Genomic DNA, 13,913 nt, shown 5'->3' with positions numbered 1-13,913 from the left:
TCTGTTTTTCTTCTGGTCACCATTGGCTTCAGGAGTTTGGGAGGAAGCTGGGGAGGAAGCTGCAGCACTGTTTTCCTGTGAAATTCCGGAAGTGTTTAGTGGAATAAAAAAATGCTGACCTGACATTTTATTGGCATGGGGGTGAATAGATAATGACTGAATTTTCATTTTTGAGTGAAGTGTTCCTTTAAATTAGTTGAAGGGCCCATTGTTCTTGGTGCATTTTAGCCACATGCTCACATGGACATTGTCACATGCTCACTGGCAAGAATAAACCATGCTAAAAGTTAAACTAGATAATATATAGTAATACTTTATGTAATGCAAGTTGAGGTTTCTATGAATGCCAAACAGGCTCTGTTAACTGGCATTTTATGTTATTGTGTGGTAACTTAAATTGAAGGGCCCATTGTTCTTGGTGCATTTCACCCAGGTTTGAGAGACTGCTTACTAATAAGCAGAGTTCAGTTCAGCTTGCTGTTTTTATAACATGGACATTTTTACATGTCATTTGCAAAGTAAAGCAGTTCGGATTTACGCTTGATGTTTTATACTTGTCAAATTAGACAAATAAATGTTTAATGAAAAATGTTAATATGTGTAGAATTGCTTCATGTTTCTTATTTTTGTTTCATATTGACCTTAAGTAAAGTACTCCTAGAGTAAAGAGGGCATTCAATACCACAATAAATGCTTTAAGTGTTTCACAGTTTAAACAAAAACAGTTTGAGTTTGAACACAATTCACTTACAGTCAAAGAAAATGTCTCTTTGCATGCAATAAAGTTCAGGTTTCCTTTGGTTCAGTGCAGTTCAACTTTGTCCCTTTGTTTGTGGTCAGTTCAGCGAGCTTTAGTCATATAAGGTAGTCTCAAGTCAGTTTCAGTCCAGAGTGTTCTTGGGCATGTCAAAAGAAAAGTAGTCAAATTGGATGTCGTTGTGGGGCTTTAACAGTCCGACCACACTGCTGTATCCAAATGATGAATGAAGAGATGGGGGGGGGGGGGTCTCCTCTTCACGTTAAAGATGATCTCACCCAACTCCTTGGGGTCAGGAGGTGATCTGGTTCAATATATAACTATAGAGCCCAATTCTATACTGGGTTACACTCGCCTCTCTTGATTTCTTCCATATTTCATCCCCAACAGTTGGCATGGCAAACTGGATGATTACAGGTCGAGGCATTTTGTTGGTATCTGCGTCATTCCCCTTTCCCAAGCAGTGCACTATACTCACTGTTTGGTGAAGTTTATCCACTGACCACGGGATCACCCGGGTGAGGATGCCAATCACAGTCTCTCTAGTGATCTCTTGGTCTTTCTCGGGAAGACCTATCAATCTGAGATTCCACCTTCTCTTATATCTGGCTTGATCCAAACACATCTGTTTCAGTGAGGCGTTTTCCTTTTTCACCAACATTATTTCTGCCTTCATTTTGCTTATTTCTTCCTTATTTTCTCTTACTGCTTGTGTATTGGCTGCTAGCTGACTTTCAAAAGTTTTAATCCTGTCATCTTGCTCATCAAACCTCTTCATCAGGTCTTGAATTGTGTTGAAGATGGTTTTGTTAGTGATCTCACCTGACTGTTCGCATTTGTCTTTGGTCTTTGCTTTCACTTTTTTGTTTGAACTCTTGACTTTTTTGGGGCTTTAGAGAGTTGGACTTCCAGATTTTTCTGAATGATGATTTTTTTCACTGTTTTTTTTTTTTTTTGGACATTTTATTCGAATCCACTGAATCAACTTTTATAAAATATCATGAAATTAATCCTAATCAGTGCGGCTACATGGGTTATATTTCTGCACTGAAGGGAGATGAAATGATTAATAGAGGAGTGTTCATGACCTCTCTGTGTTTGTGCTCCTCCTCTCTCATTATCTTTCTTTCACAGACACAGGACCAGGAGGTCACGCCTCATTTCAGAGAAAACAAAACTAACCTCTCTCTCTCTCTCTCTCTCTCTCAGTCTGTGAGTTCAGGAAAATGGCCGAGGCCAGTATTTCAGTAGCTCAGGACCAGTTCATGTGTCCAGTGTGTCTGGATCTCCTGAAGGATCCGGTGGCTATCCCCTGTGGTCACAGTTTCTGTAAGGTGTGTATTAATGACTGCTGGGATCAGGAGGATCAGAAGGGCATCTACAGCTGTCCTCAGTGCAGAGACACTTTCACGACAAGGCCTGTTCTACGCAGAAACAACATGCTGGATGAAGTGGTGGAGAAACTGAAGAAGACTGAAGTCCAAGCTGCTTCTCCTGCTCACTGTTACACTGGACCTGGAGATGTGGAGTGTGATTTCTGCATTGGGAGAAAACACAAAGCCGACAAGTCCTGCATGATTTGTTTGACTTCATTTTGTGAAATTCATCTGAAACCTCATCTTGAAGTTCCTGCTTTGAAAAAACACACATTAATTGAAGCCTCAGCAAAACTCCAAGAGAAGATCTGCTCTGAACATAACAAGCTGATTGAGATCTACTGTCGTACTGATCAAACCTGCATCTGTTATTTGTGTATGTTCGAGAAACATAAAGACCATGACGCTGTTTCAGTTGCAACAGAAAGAGCTGAGAAACAGGTAAGAACTAGAAATCTTTCCAGAATTAAATCAATTTAATTATAGTTTCCCATCTAGAAACAGGTGCTTTAGTCAGTGATATGATTTGAACTTTAATTTCAATGTGTGTCTCAATCAGAAGGATTCTGTAAAAGCTGATTGAAATTGTCTGTGTTCTGGTGAACAGAGTGTTAAATTTATCTTCAGTGATGGTCGTAATCTGGTTCAGGGTGGGTTTCCTGATAACGTTGCCCTTCAGACCTAAAGAGAGAGTTGAGAGACTCTCTTAAGGAACAAATGTTGTCTCTGTACGTGGTTTTCCCGAACTCACTCATAAGAAGGAGTCTAAAGAGCAACAGGATGAAGAGCATCTTTGTAGTTCGCGTCCCCGATATAGGCATTAGTAGCTGCTAAAAGCAATCGTATTAGACATAACTAACAGTGTCCAAGTTAACTATGTGTAAACATTAGCTGTGGATAAGACTATGGAAACTTGGCGAGCAAATCCACAGAATTTCATTTGACTAATCAGACTGTGTAGCGATTGCAACATTATCGCTAGCTCTAAAAGCACAGACAACTTTGCTGCAGGCTTTCTCTTGGAATAAAATGTTTATATCCCTCAATATGCTTCCACAGGTGGGATGGCGAGTTTTTGTAGGCTGTGATGTGCTCAGTTTTAGGCAAACAAAGCAAATATTTAAAATGAAACGACTCTTTATTCCTTTCAGAAAACTGAATCATGGGTTCTAGCTATAGAACCGTGGGTGTGTGCATTCCCCAGAAGAACCGCCTCCTTCCATTCTGCCATCAACTGATCGTGTTAAATAATGCTGCGGAGAAATCATTGATCTTGATTTTATCCAGTCTATGGACGTGACGTGACCCTAGTGATTACTGATAGACTGTCTCAGTGTCACCTGTGGAAAAAAACAATCACGTTTTAGAAAAGAAAAAACATCCACTTTCAAAACCGCTTCATAGGAACGAGTAACGAAGACCTTGATAGAAATGTAGTGGAGTAAAAAGTACGATATTTGTCTTTCAAATGTAGTGAAGTTAGTCATAAGTTTCCAAAGAAAAAAATACTCAAGTAAAGTACAGATACTCAAAAAGTGTACTTCAGTACAGAACGCAAGTAAATGTACTTCATTACTGTCCACCTCTGATAATTAACTCGATGTACTTGCAATGTAGAAGAAAACTAATTGAACACCACCAGCAGATTCAACACCAGTTTCCCCCGCTGACTGTGAGAGTCCCTCAGAGCCGCATGCACATTCTGTGGATTTGGCAGCGAGCGAGTCGCTCTTTGTTTTGAATGAGTGCTCCGGGTCTCTCGTAAATTCCGAGCAAACTAAGGTGAGGTTTACATTAGACCGTATCAGCGGATCATCAGATTAACGTTTTTAAAATGATTAGTGTGCACACAGCAACGCCAATACACGATTCGCGTGCACATAGCAACGCCAATACATGGAAACGCTCAGCTCCGCAGGCATCCTGCACTCCAAATCACTCCGCCCTGAACAGCGAGTGCCCTCTGGAGGGTGCGCACTCCGGCCCTGCGCAGCTCACAGAGCGCGCGAGTGGAGCGCACGAGCAGTGATTTGGGACTGAGCCGCTGTGTGTGTGCTCTAAGTGCATGTCGGGCATGCGCGTCACTTACCACTTGCAAGTGGAAGGATGGCAAGCCTAAAGACAATCATAACTACACAATGGGCAGTATTTGCATCAGTATTTGCAGTATTTTCATACTTTTATACTCTTTAATGAAAGGTGATACAAGGCGGAAGTCCGCGCCGTTTTTCAGCAGTCGCGTCACATGACCAACGCCAGTTAATCAGGAAGGTGGATGTCACAGTGACGTTGTCCAATGACGACGCCAGCTAGAGCTCAGCACAGCGTATCCGCGTATTCTCAATGTTTACACAGCACCGGACCAGACACGATTTGGATTGAATACGTGGACCCTGGCGGATTCCCGTTTCCCGGCGTTTCCAGGCGTTTTAATGTAAACGGACAGTGCATCCGCGAAGAAAATGAGACAGATACGGTCTAATGTAAACTTGGCCTAAAGGACGACTTGTGCTACGATGTTGTTCAGGAAAACCATGTTAGCTTGATGATGGATCTTAAGAGGTCATTTAAAACTCTTTTGGCCTTAAGAGGCTTTCGGGAAACCCAGCCCAGATCAGTTAATGAACATTTCTCTCTCTCTCTCTCTCTCTCTCTCTCTCTCTCTCTCTCTCTCTCTCACACACACACACACACACACACACGCACACACACGCACAAACACAGAGTACATAACCTTCAGAGTGAAACATGAATGTACTTTGAACTGACATTAATATGGAACCAGTTCTCTCGTACTGTATAAAAAGCTGAATGTATTTTATTTGTCCTCAGAGTGAGTTAAAGGAGGAGCAGATGAAATCCCAGCAGAGAATCCAGGAGAAGCAGAAGAAGGTGCAGGAGCTGAAACAGGCTGTGAACACTATAAAGGTGAGCAGTGAGCAGAGACAGAGCTGCTCCGAGAAACACACACAACATGGACAATGAGTCATTTACAGTCCCAGTAAGAGAGGGAATGATAGATGAGCTTTACATCTTGTGTGTGTGTGTGTGTGTGTCCTAACAGCTCAGTGCACAGACAGCAGTGGAGGACAGTGAGAGGATCTTTACTGAGCTGATCAGCTCCATGGATAAAAAGCGCTGGGAGGTGACGGAGCTGATCAGAGATCAGGAGAAGGCTGAACTGAGTCGAGCTGAACGACTCCTGGAGCAACTGGAGCAGGAGATTGCTGATCTTCAGAGGAGAGTCACTGAGCTGGAGCAGCTTTCACACACACACGATCACATCCATTTCCTCCAGGTAACACTCACTGTCTGATCTACAGAGCCAGCTGTTCCTCACACACTCTCTAAAACACCTCTCATTAAGGGAACAATAAATGTCCCTGTCTGACATCACAAGTGGGTTTTACATTTCATTTGCTTTCTGTAGGTTTTAGCTTCTGGACTTCGGTCTCCTCAATTTCAAAGACCATCATTTCACACATCCAGCGTCACTGTCCATCAACATCTCTCATTTGATGGAGTGAGGAATTCTCTTTCAGATCTGAAAAAGAGACTCGAGGAATTCTGTGAGGAGGAATTCAACAAAATCCCTCCACATGGTAAGAGAAGCTGTTCCTGCTGGAGAAACACAGTGATGTTATTTCTTAGCGATGCTCCTGCTTTCTTTTCTGCGGACACTTTATTCACCCGACACTTTGAACGAAAACACTGATTTAAAATGAATAAACTGACTGGATCACTTTAAACTCTTTCCATCTTTTACACAAACTCATGTTTCTATTTTTCTCTCCACAGCTGCAGCAGTTCAGATCATTTCAGGACCAGAATCACAGAGCAGAGAAGACTTTCTGAAATGTACATCGAGCACACACACACACACACACACACACACACTTCTAGGCCTGTCACGAGAACAAATTTTGTTGGACGATATATTGTCTCAGAAATTATTGCAATAAACGATATTATTGTTGACATTTTTTCAGGACAATTTTATGCCACTAGTAAAATAATAATGATTATGCAAATACACCCTTTCATAGTACAGTAAACTTTTTAATTAAGTAAACATATTCAATTCAACAATGGAACGTAAAAAATAAATAAGCTCAAAAAATAAAAAAATCAAACAAAACCACTCACCACAAAAACAATAAATAAAATGCAATTTTTGGCTCTTAAAAATTGCACTTAAGTGAACATAAACTTGGCACAGGGTAATAAAAAGACATTCTTTTCTTCACAGGCAACATTCTGCCAATCCAGTTTCTCAAAGATTAGTACCCAGATCAACAAAAAGTGCAAAGTAACAATGTATTGGCAGCTGTCATTTGGATAAAAGTCACAACAATTAGAACGAGATAACATGTAGGCAAGTCCGTAGGTTTGGTATTAACAGTGGTGAGGACAAAAACCCAATGCCAACCCCCAGTGGTGCCAACTTCAGGTCAACATTAGAGGGTCACAATATTTTGCTTCGTTGTGTTCCACCAAAAGAGTCTCCATCATCTCTCCAAAGGCCAAACTTTTAACATTTGAAGTTCAGAACTGTAGTAATTCATGAATAATAATAATAATATGAAATCCATTTGATTAACTGCAAATCTTGCATGTGATGATTAACTCATTCTACCAATTTGCAAATGTAAACTGTGGGTGGTAAAAGAGAGCAACTGGACTTGCTTGAAGATTCTTGAAGACATTTCACCTCTCATCCGAAAGGCTTCTTCAGTTCTGTCTGATTAATAGGGAGTATCAGGTATTTATCCTCTCATGGATGAAAAGCAATCCTAAGGTGTTGTTGAGTCATCCTGTTGGTGTGGGTCACTGGGGGCTGGGAGTGAACGGCCTCGAGAGTCGTTGGGGTGATCAATGGATTGCTGGTTCTCTCTGTCCTCCTGTGAGTCACTGAAAACAGCTGGGTTTTGGTGTGCATTCAGTTGTCTGAGAAGTGTGCCAAGGACTGTACTGTAGGTGGCTGATAAATGATGTCTTAGACCCCCACCTCTGTTCAGTGATGGCCGTTCCAGTTTGACAAAAATGGCCTCTTTAACTCCTCGCTCATACCAACGATCCTCTCTGGCTAAAGTGAGTATGTTGCAATCCTGAAATGAGTGTCCTTTGTTGTTAAGATGAAGATAGACAGCAGAGTCCTGGCCTGAGGAACTAGCTCTCCTGTGTTGAGCCATGCACCTGTGAAGCGGTTGTTTTGTTTCCCCAATATACGAGTCCGTGCATTCCTCACTGCACTGAATTGCATATACTACGTTGTCCTGTTTGTGTCTGGCTATTCTGTCCTTAGGGCGGACCAGTTTCTGCTTCAGGGTATTACTGGGTCTGAAATGTACCGGATTGTTGTGTTTGTAGAAGATCCTCCTGAGATTCTCAGATAGACCAGAAATGTAGGGAATGACAATGTTCTTGCATTTGTTCCTGTTATCCTCCTTGTCCGTTATGTTCCTTTTTCTGCTCTTGAAGAAGGCCCAGTTGGGATATCCGCAGTTCTGAAGTGCTTTCTTGGTGTGATTCTGGTCCTTCTCTTTTCCCTCTACTGTTGTAGGAATGTTCTGAGCCCTGTGTTGTTAAGATGAAGATAGACAGCAGAGTCCTGGCCTGAGGAACTGGATCTCCTGTGTTGAGCCATGCGCCTGTGAAGCGGTTCTTTTGTTTCCCCAATATACGAGTCCGTGCATTCCTCACTGCACTGAATTGCATACACTACATTGTCATGGCTCAACACAGGACAGCCAGTTCCTCAGGTCAGTACTCTGCTGTCTATCTTCATCTTAACAACAAAGCATTCCCCCCACAGAAGCAGTCGAATCTGTTAGAAAACGACTCCTTCAAGACAGCACCATACTGGATAGAACGAACCTCACCACGGACCAGATTTGCACCCTGCTTGACCTCTGCCTGACTACCACATATTTCCAGTTTAATGAAAGTTTCTACAGACAGAAGCATGGATGCACCATGGGCTCACCGGTGTCCCCTATTGTGGCCAATCTTTACATGGAGGAAGTGGAACATAAAGCTTTGACCACTTTTTCAGGAGTTGCTCCCAGCCACTGGTTCAGATATGTGGATGACACCTGGGTTAAAATCAAAACCCTTGAGGTGGAAGCCTTCTCTAAGTACATCAGTGCAGTGGATATCAACATCAATTTCACTTGGGAAGACATCAGTGGGAATAATCTAGCCTTCTTGGATTGTGATGTACACATTAGACAAGACAGAAGCCTTAGCATCGAGGTCTACTGGAAACCCACACACACAGACCAGTACCTACTCTTCAACTCTCACCACCCACTGGAACACAAATTGGGGGTCATTAGGACCTTGCAACACAAGGCTCAGAACATTCCTACAACAGTAGATGGAAAAGAGAAGGAACAGAATCACATCAAGAAAGCACTTCAGAACTGCGGGTTTACACGGTTTCGCACTTCACTGAAGTGAGCCAAACCGAGCTGAGTGGGGCTAGGGGAGTGAGGAGACACTCCCCTGTGCACTGATTGGTGAGGAGGAGTGTCCTCACATGCCCACACACGCCCCGCGAGCACGCTGGGATCTGTAAAACACCGTAAACCCAGAAGAATAATAATGAATTACGAGAATTTCTGAAGCCTTATGCGCCTTGCCTCATCTATACGCTCTTGCCAGTATCTGTTGGCGTTGTCGGTGACAACAAGCCACAGCACCAAGACCAGCAACATTAACGACTCCATGTCCTCCATGTTTATTGTTTACTATCCGGGTTGTGAGACTACCGCTTAAAAGGTCACTGATGTCACTGTTTGCGCAGCCTAACGACATCACGTGACGTCCACCCACTTTCGCTAACTCCACCCAATGTGTCCACCCACTTCCAGCCAGCACGGTTCAGCACGGTTGTAGTCGAAATGCAACTCCAACAGCCCCACTCAGCTCGACTCAGTCCAACTCAGCACCACACGGCTCAGCCCAACTCAGCCGCGTTGGTAGTGGAAAAGCCCCATTAGTCAGACAGAACTGAAGAAGCCTTTCGGATGAGAGGTGAAATGTCTTCAAGAATCTTCAAGCAAGTCCAGTTGCTCTCTTTTACCACCCACAGTTTACTATCACCTGGATGACTGAGAATCTTCACAGACAATTTGCAAATGTGTTTTACAAGCGAATAACGCACTGACTGTTGGGAGGGTGTATGTTCCTTTCCCTCATAAATGGAAATAAAAGACATCCAGAGCCTTAAACACTGCGTTCCATGAGGCTGGCAGGGGGAGTCGGCTCTCTTCTGTGGGATCTTTAACTAGTTTTAGAATGCTAGTTTAAGCTGATATGTGATTGATCTAATGGTAAAACAGCACGAGGGCTTGAGAACTTTGACACTTTGAAAGATTACAATTTTACTTGGCAACAGAATATATCTGAATTCTGATTGGTGGTTGTTATATTATTGCCCTTTTGTTGTGTTCTTGAGCCCAGAGTGGGGGAAGGAGGGAGTGACAGGGTTCTACAGAGAAAAGTTTTTCGCCTCCAGCTTTCAAATGAACCGCCTTGAAAACCAATCAGTTCAGCGGATGTGTGACTCGGTATGTGACGTTTTCAAAAGAGAGGCAGAGTCACCAAAAATTTCTGATCCAGAAGGCGGAGGCTGTTCTGCTTATTACGTGAAAATGTTTGATTTGATTAAAAGGTGTCTGGGTCTCGAACAATGTCCACACCACCATTGGGTTGTTGTTGTTTCCATGTGTCATATTACCCGAACTCGGTCAGGGCTCTGCAGGTCTTAACTGAAGCGCTTCAGATTCAGGGTTAGCGGGCTGTTAAAGTTTGCAGGCACTTCTTGCAGGCAAGACTTGGTGCAATATTAGCCAACATTAGCACAATCTGATAGGATTTAATAATGTCTTTGTGACCTTAATGAACCAGTTGTTGTTGTATCAAGTCGGATTGTTATTTACATGCCACACAAACTTAGAAAACAAACAGTCATATTCGTATGTTGTCGTTTTTACACACTGAATCCGAACTGTTGTGAACTGATTAATTTTCTGAGCTAATCTAACGCTACATTCCTCAAGGACAGTTTGCTAGCTAGTAGCCGCTCACTGCACTGCAACCGCACTTGCTAATTGACATGGTAGCCGAACCCGCTAGCTGTTTCCGTGATCACGCCCCTAGAGCGAATATTCATGAGCGAATTTTGTGTGGCTCCGCTCAGTGGAAACCTACAGGAACCCTTTGTGTACTGCGCACGGAGCGGGATTTTTATTTTATTTTTATTTTATATTGATAGGGACCCGTCCATACTGTCCAGACCCAATTCTACACCTATGGTCTGTACAGCAGAACACCATGTTGTTGTCTTTTCTCTATTCAGTGGATCCCCTGGCTGGATAACTGTTGCATGCTGGGAAGCCCCACCTCTGACAGAGAGCCACACGAGACGACAGAAAACAGCGCAGTGTTTTATTCAGTCATTGGGTCAAACTAATACTCTGGAGACTTCCCTATGGAGATGGACAGCATGGAAATGGCAAAATCGCGGGGAAAAAATTACCGAGTTCATTTTCATTTACCGTATGATAAGTCGATATATTGAATATCGCGACAGGCCTACACACTTCACATAAATATATTGTGTAAATTAAACCCAACATGTTCACATTGTTCAGTTTGTTTTTCTCTTTTATTTTAGATTTCTGTTATCTGACTCTGGATCCCAACACGGCACATCGTCGCCTCATTCTGTCTGAGAAGAACAGAGCGGTGAGAGACAGTGAGAGAGAGCAGCATTACTCTGATCATCCAGAGAGATTTGATTCCTGCAGGCAGGTGTTGTGTAAGGAGAGTGTGTGTGGACGCTGTTACTGGGAGGTGGAGTGGAGCGGTGATGGTCTGTCCATATCAGTCTCAAATAAAGACATCAGAAGGAAAGGACGGGGTGATGAGTGTGGGTTTGGATTCAACAATCAGTCCTGGAGTCTGTGCTGTTCTTCTTTTTCTTCTCTCTTTTTCTATCACAACAACATTAAGACTGATCTCAGAGTTCCATCACCCTCCAGAATAGGAGTGTATGTGGATCACAGTGCAGGAACTCTGTCCTTCTACAGCGTCTCTGACACGATGAAGCTCCTCCACAGAGTCCACACCACATTCACTCAGCCTCTATACGCTGGGTTTAGGTTCTGGTCTCCTGGTTCTACAGTGAGATTGTGTGATCCAGAATAAAAGTGTGTAGTGTTTTCTGTAAAATTCCTGCACGTTGCCACGTTGTTGCTCAGTCGTCTGTTTCACTAGAACACAATCCAGCTGCACAAAAACACTCATTTTAATATTTTAATGAAAACAGATGAATAATTTAAAATAATTGAAAAGGAAATGTTAAAAATTAACTGTCAGACAAGAAACTCGTCAAATTTACAAAGAAAATTATCTCATGACCTTCGCATTATAAAGTTGTGTTTGTTTCATATTAAGCAGCGTCTCATTAAATAACTAATAAACAGTAATAAAGCCAGAACAGAACAACATTTTAAACCTGTTCAGGTCACACTATATAAAAATAAAATATCACTTTTGGAATGAATTTGATTTTTCTGCTTGTGTTTAAGATGTAAAATCCACATTCACTTTTTCAAATCTGAAGTTGTTTCTAAGCCCTGAGATTTGATTGTAAAACATTGAACAATATTTAAACTCCATTAGAACATACAGTACATGATCGGTTCAGGCTGCCGATGTCGTGTTCATCCCATATTCAGCCTGGATGATGATTGGCCCATAGATAGAACCTTATAAATCCAGGTTTATCTGTGAGTTTGGGATTTTTATTCAAATATTACAATCAAAGCTTTGCAGAATAAAAGATAAGAGCACAGGAGAATAAAGTTTCCCCCAGTGATGGAGTTTCTGTGCTGAACTCATTGTCAGACAGAAGCAAATTCAACCTTTTCCTGAGAGTTTCAGCAGCTGGATAAATATTGTTCAGTATTTTAAACTGAATTTCTTTCACTGTGGGTGAAATTGGCCATCTAAGATAACTACAGTGTGTATTTGTTAGCGTTCCTCCATCGTCAGTTATTCTTACTTTTTTTTAAGTCAGGGAATAGCTTCCATTTTAAAACATTTCTAATTCCTTTGTTATTAGATTTTCTTTCACCAATTTCCACTTCACCGATTTTCAATTCAGGCAGTTTGACCGACACCTTTGAATAATCAAGGGTATTTTTTTATTGTGAATCTTAAGGGAGGTGAAAAAGCTCTACAAATTTGATTAACTTCTCTATAGACACATTTTAAATGAAACTTTTCTACAAATTAATTAAATTGCATTAAATGTCCATTTTCATCCATTAGATCAGTAATATCTAAAACTTTATCATTCCATTCTTGTTGAAATAAAGTCTTCCTATTAATAGTAATGGTTCTATTATTCCACAAGGTTAAGTACGTGAGCATTTATGTCCATAAAATAAATAATTTTGGTGAAATTGGGCAGCCTTGTCTGATTTCACGTAAAATCTTAAATTTTGGTGTCATTCCAGGGTTAAGGGAGATATAACTATAAATGTCATTGTGAAATATTTTAATAGCCTTGCAGAACCCTTCTCCAAATCCAAGACTTTTGAGTTTAATAAACATAATATCGTGCTCCACAGTGTTGAATGCTTTGAAAAAGTCTAGAAATAAAACAAGACTATCTGATTGAATAAGTGATTGGTAATCATATCCAGAAGCAGTCGGATGTGGTTTTGAATATATCTTCCCTTCATGAAGGCTGACTGATATTCGTTTACAAGTTTTACAAGTACACGCTTTAGATGATTAGCAGATACAAAGGCAAGTAATTTATAATCATTGCATAGTAAGGTTATAGGTCTCCAATTGTCTAGCAACAACAAGTCTTTTTTGGATTTTGGTAGCAAGGTTATTAAGCCTGTCTTCATTGTCGGGGATAAACATCCTTTGTGAATGCATTCTAAAAATGCTCTATATAATATATTTTTTTTAATATCCACCCAAAAGTATTTTAAAAATTCAGATGCTAAGCCATCGATTCCTGGTGATTTACCATTTTTCATTTGTTTTAATGCAATTTCAGTTTCTGTTATAGTTCATTCCACATCAAGTGTATGTTTGTCTTCTTCATCCAGTTTTTTGATGTCATCACTGGTGGGATAAAATAAGATGTCACGTTCTGATTTATTAAATTTAAGTTACAATAAAAGAGGCAAATTTCATCCTGTACTCATTTCTGATCTTCTATTATATTATCATTGGTCATAAGCTTACTCATTTTTTTCTTAGTTTGTCTTTGATTTTCAAGTCCGAAGAAATACGCTGAACTTTTTTCACCCTGTTCGATCCATCTAGCTCTTGATCGAGTGGAAGCTCCATTTGCCTTTATTGTGTACATTTCATCTAGTTGAGACTGCAGTGACTGTAATTCTGAAATGTTTTCGAAGGATAGTTGTGTTATTTACTAATGTATTAATTTTATCAATCAGATCCTTTTGTTCTTGTTTCCTTATCCATGAAAGTTTTTTACCCATGCCAATTGGTATTTGTTTGACCTTAAACTTAAACCATTCCCATTTACTCCTATCAGACATGTCTAACTCTTCAACTTCCAAAATAAGAGACTTCACCTGATCACAAAATTCATCGTTCTGTAAGAAGTCGTTATGACATTTCCAGATATTAGGAAGGATCTTGTGTTGCTTAGACGTGAATAGGTTTAGACTAATCGTACAATGGTCTGTGAGCGGAGAGGCTGAAATTTCACAATCTAA

The 13,913-nt window shown here is 41.1% G+C and overlaps 1 protein-coding gene across 1 annotated transcript; it reads left to right on the top strand.

The window, feature by feature from the left end:
• Window positions 1-1,960: 1,960 nt before the first annotated feature.
• On the top strand, window positions 1,961-13,327 carry LOC132880540 (E3 ubiquitin/ISG15 ligase TRIM25-like). Its single transcript, XM_060913792.1, has 6 exons — window positions 1,961-2,574; window positions 4,966-5,061; window positions 5,198-5,431; window positions 5,564-5,735; window positions 5,932-5,991; window positions 10,817-13,327. Exons 1-6 carry the CDS (start codon window positions 1,984-1,986, stop codon window positions 11,347-11,349), a joined length of 1,686 nt encoding a protein of 561 aa, XP_060769775.1. The 5' UTR covers window positions 1,961-1,983; the 3' UTR covers window positions 11,350-13,327.
• The last annotated feature ends 586 nt before the right edge of the window (window positions 13,328-13,913 follow it).

This window comes from Neoarius graeffei, chromosome 2 (genome assembly GCF_027579695.1).
Source record: "Neoarius graeffei isolate fNeoGra1 chromosome 2, fNeoGra1.pri, whole genome shotgun sequence".
NCBI classification, from domain to species: Eukaryota; Metazoa; Chordata; class Actinopteri; order Siluriformes; family Ariidae; genus Neoarius; species Neoarius graeffei.
The sequence above is the reverse complement of the archived record's forward strand: the minus strand, read 5'-3'. Positions and strand labels throughout refer to the sequence as shown.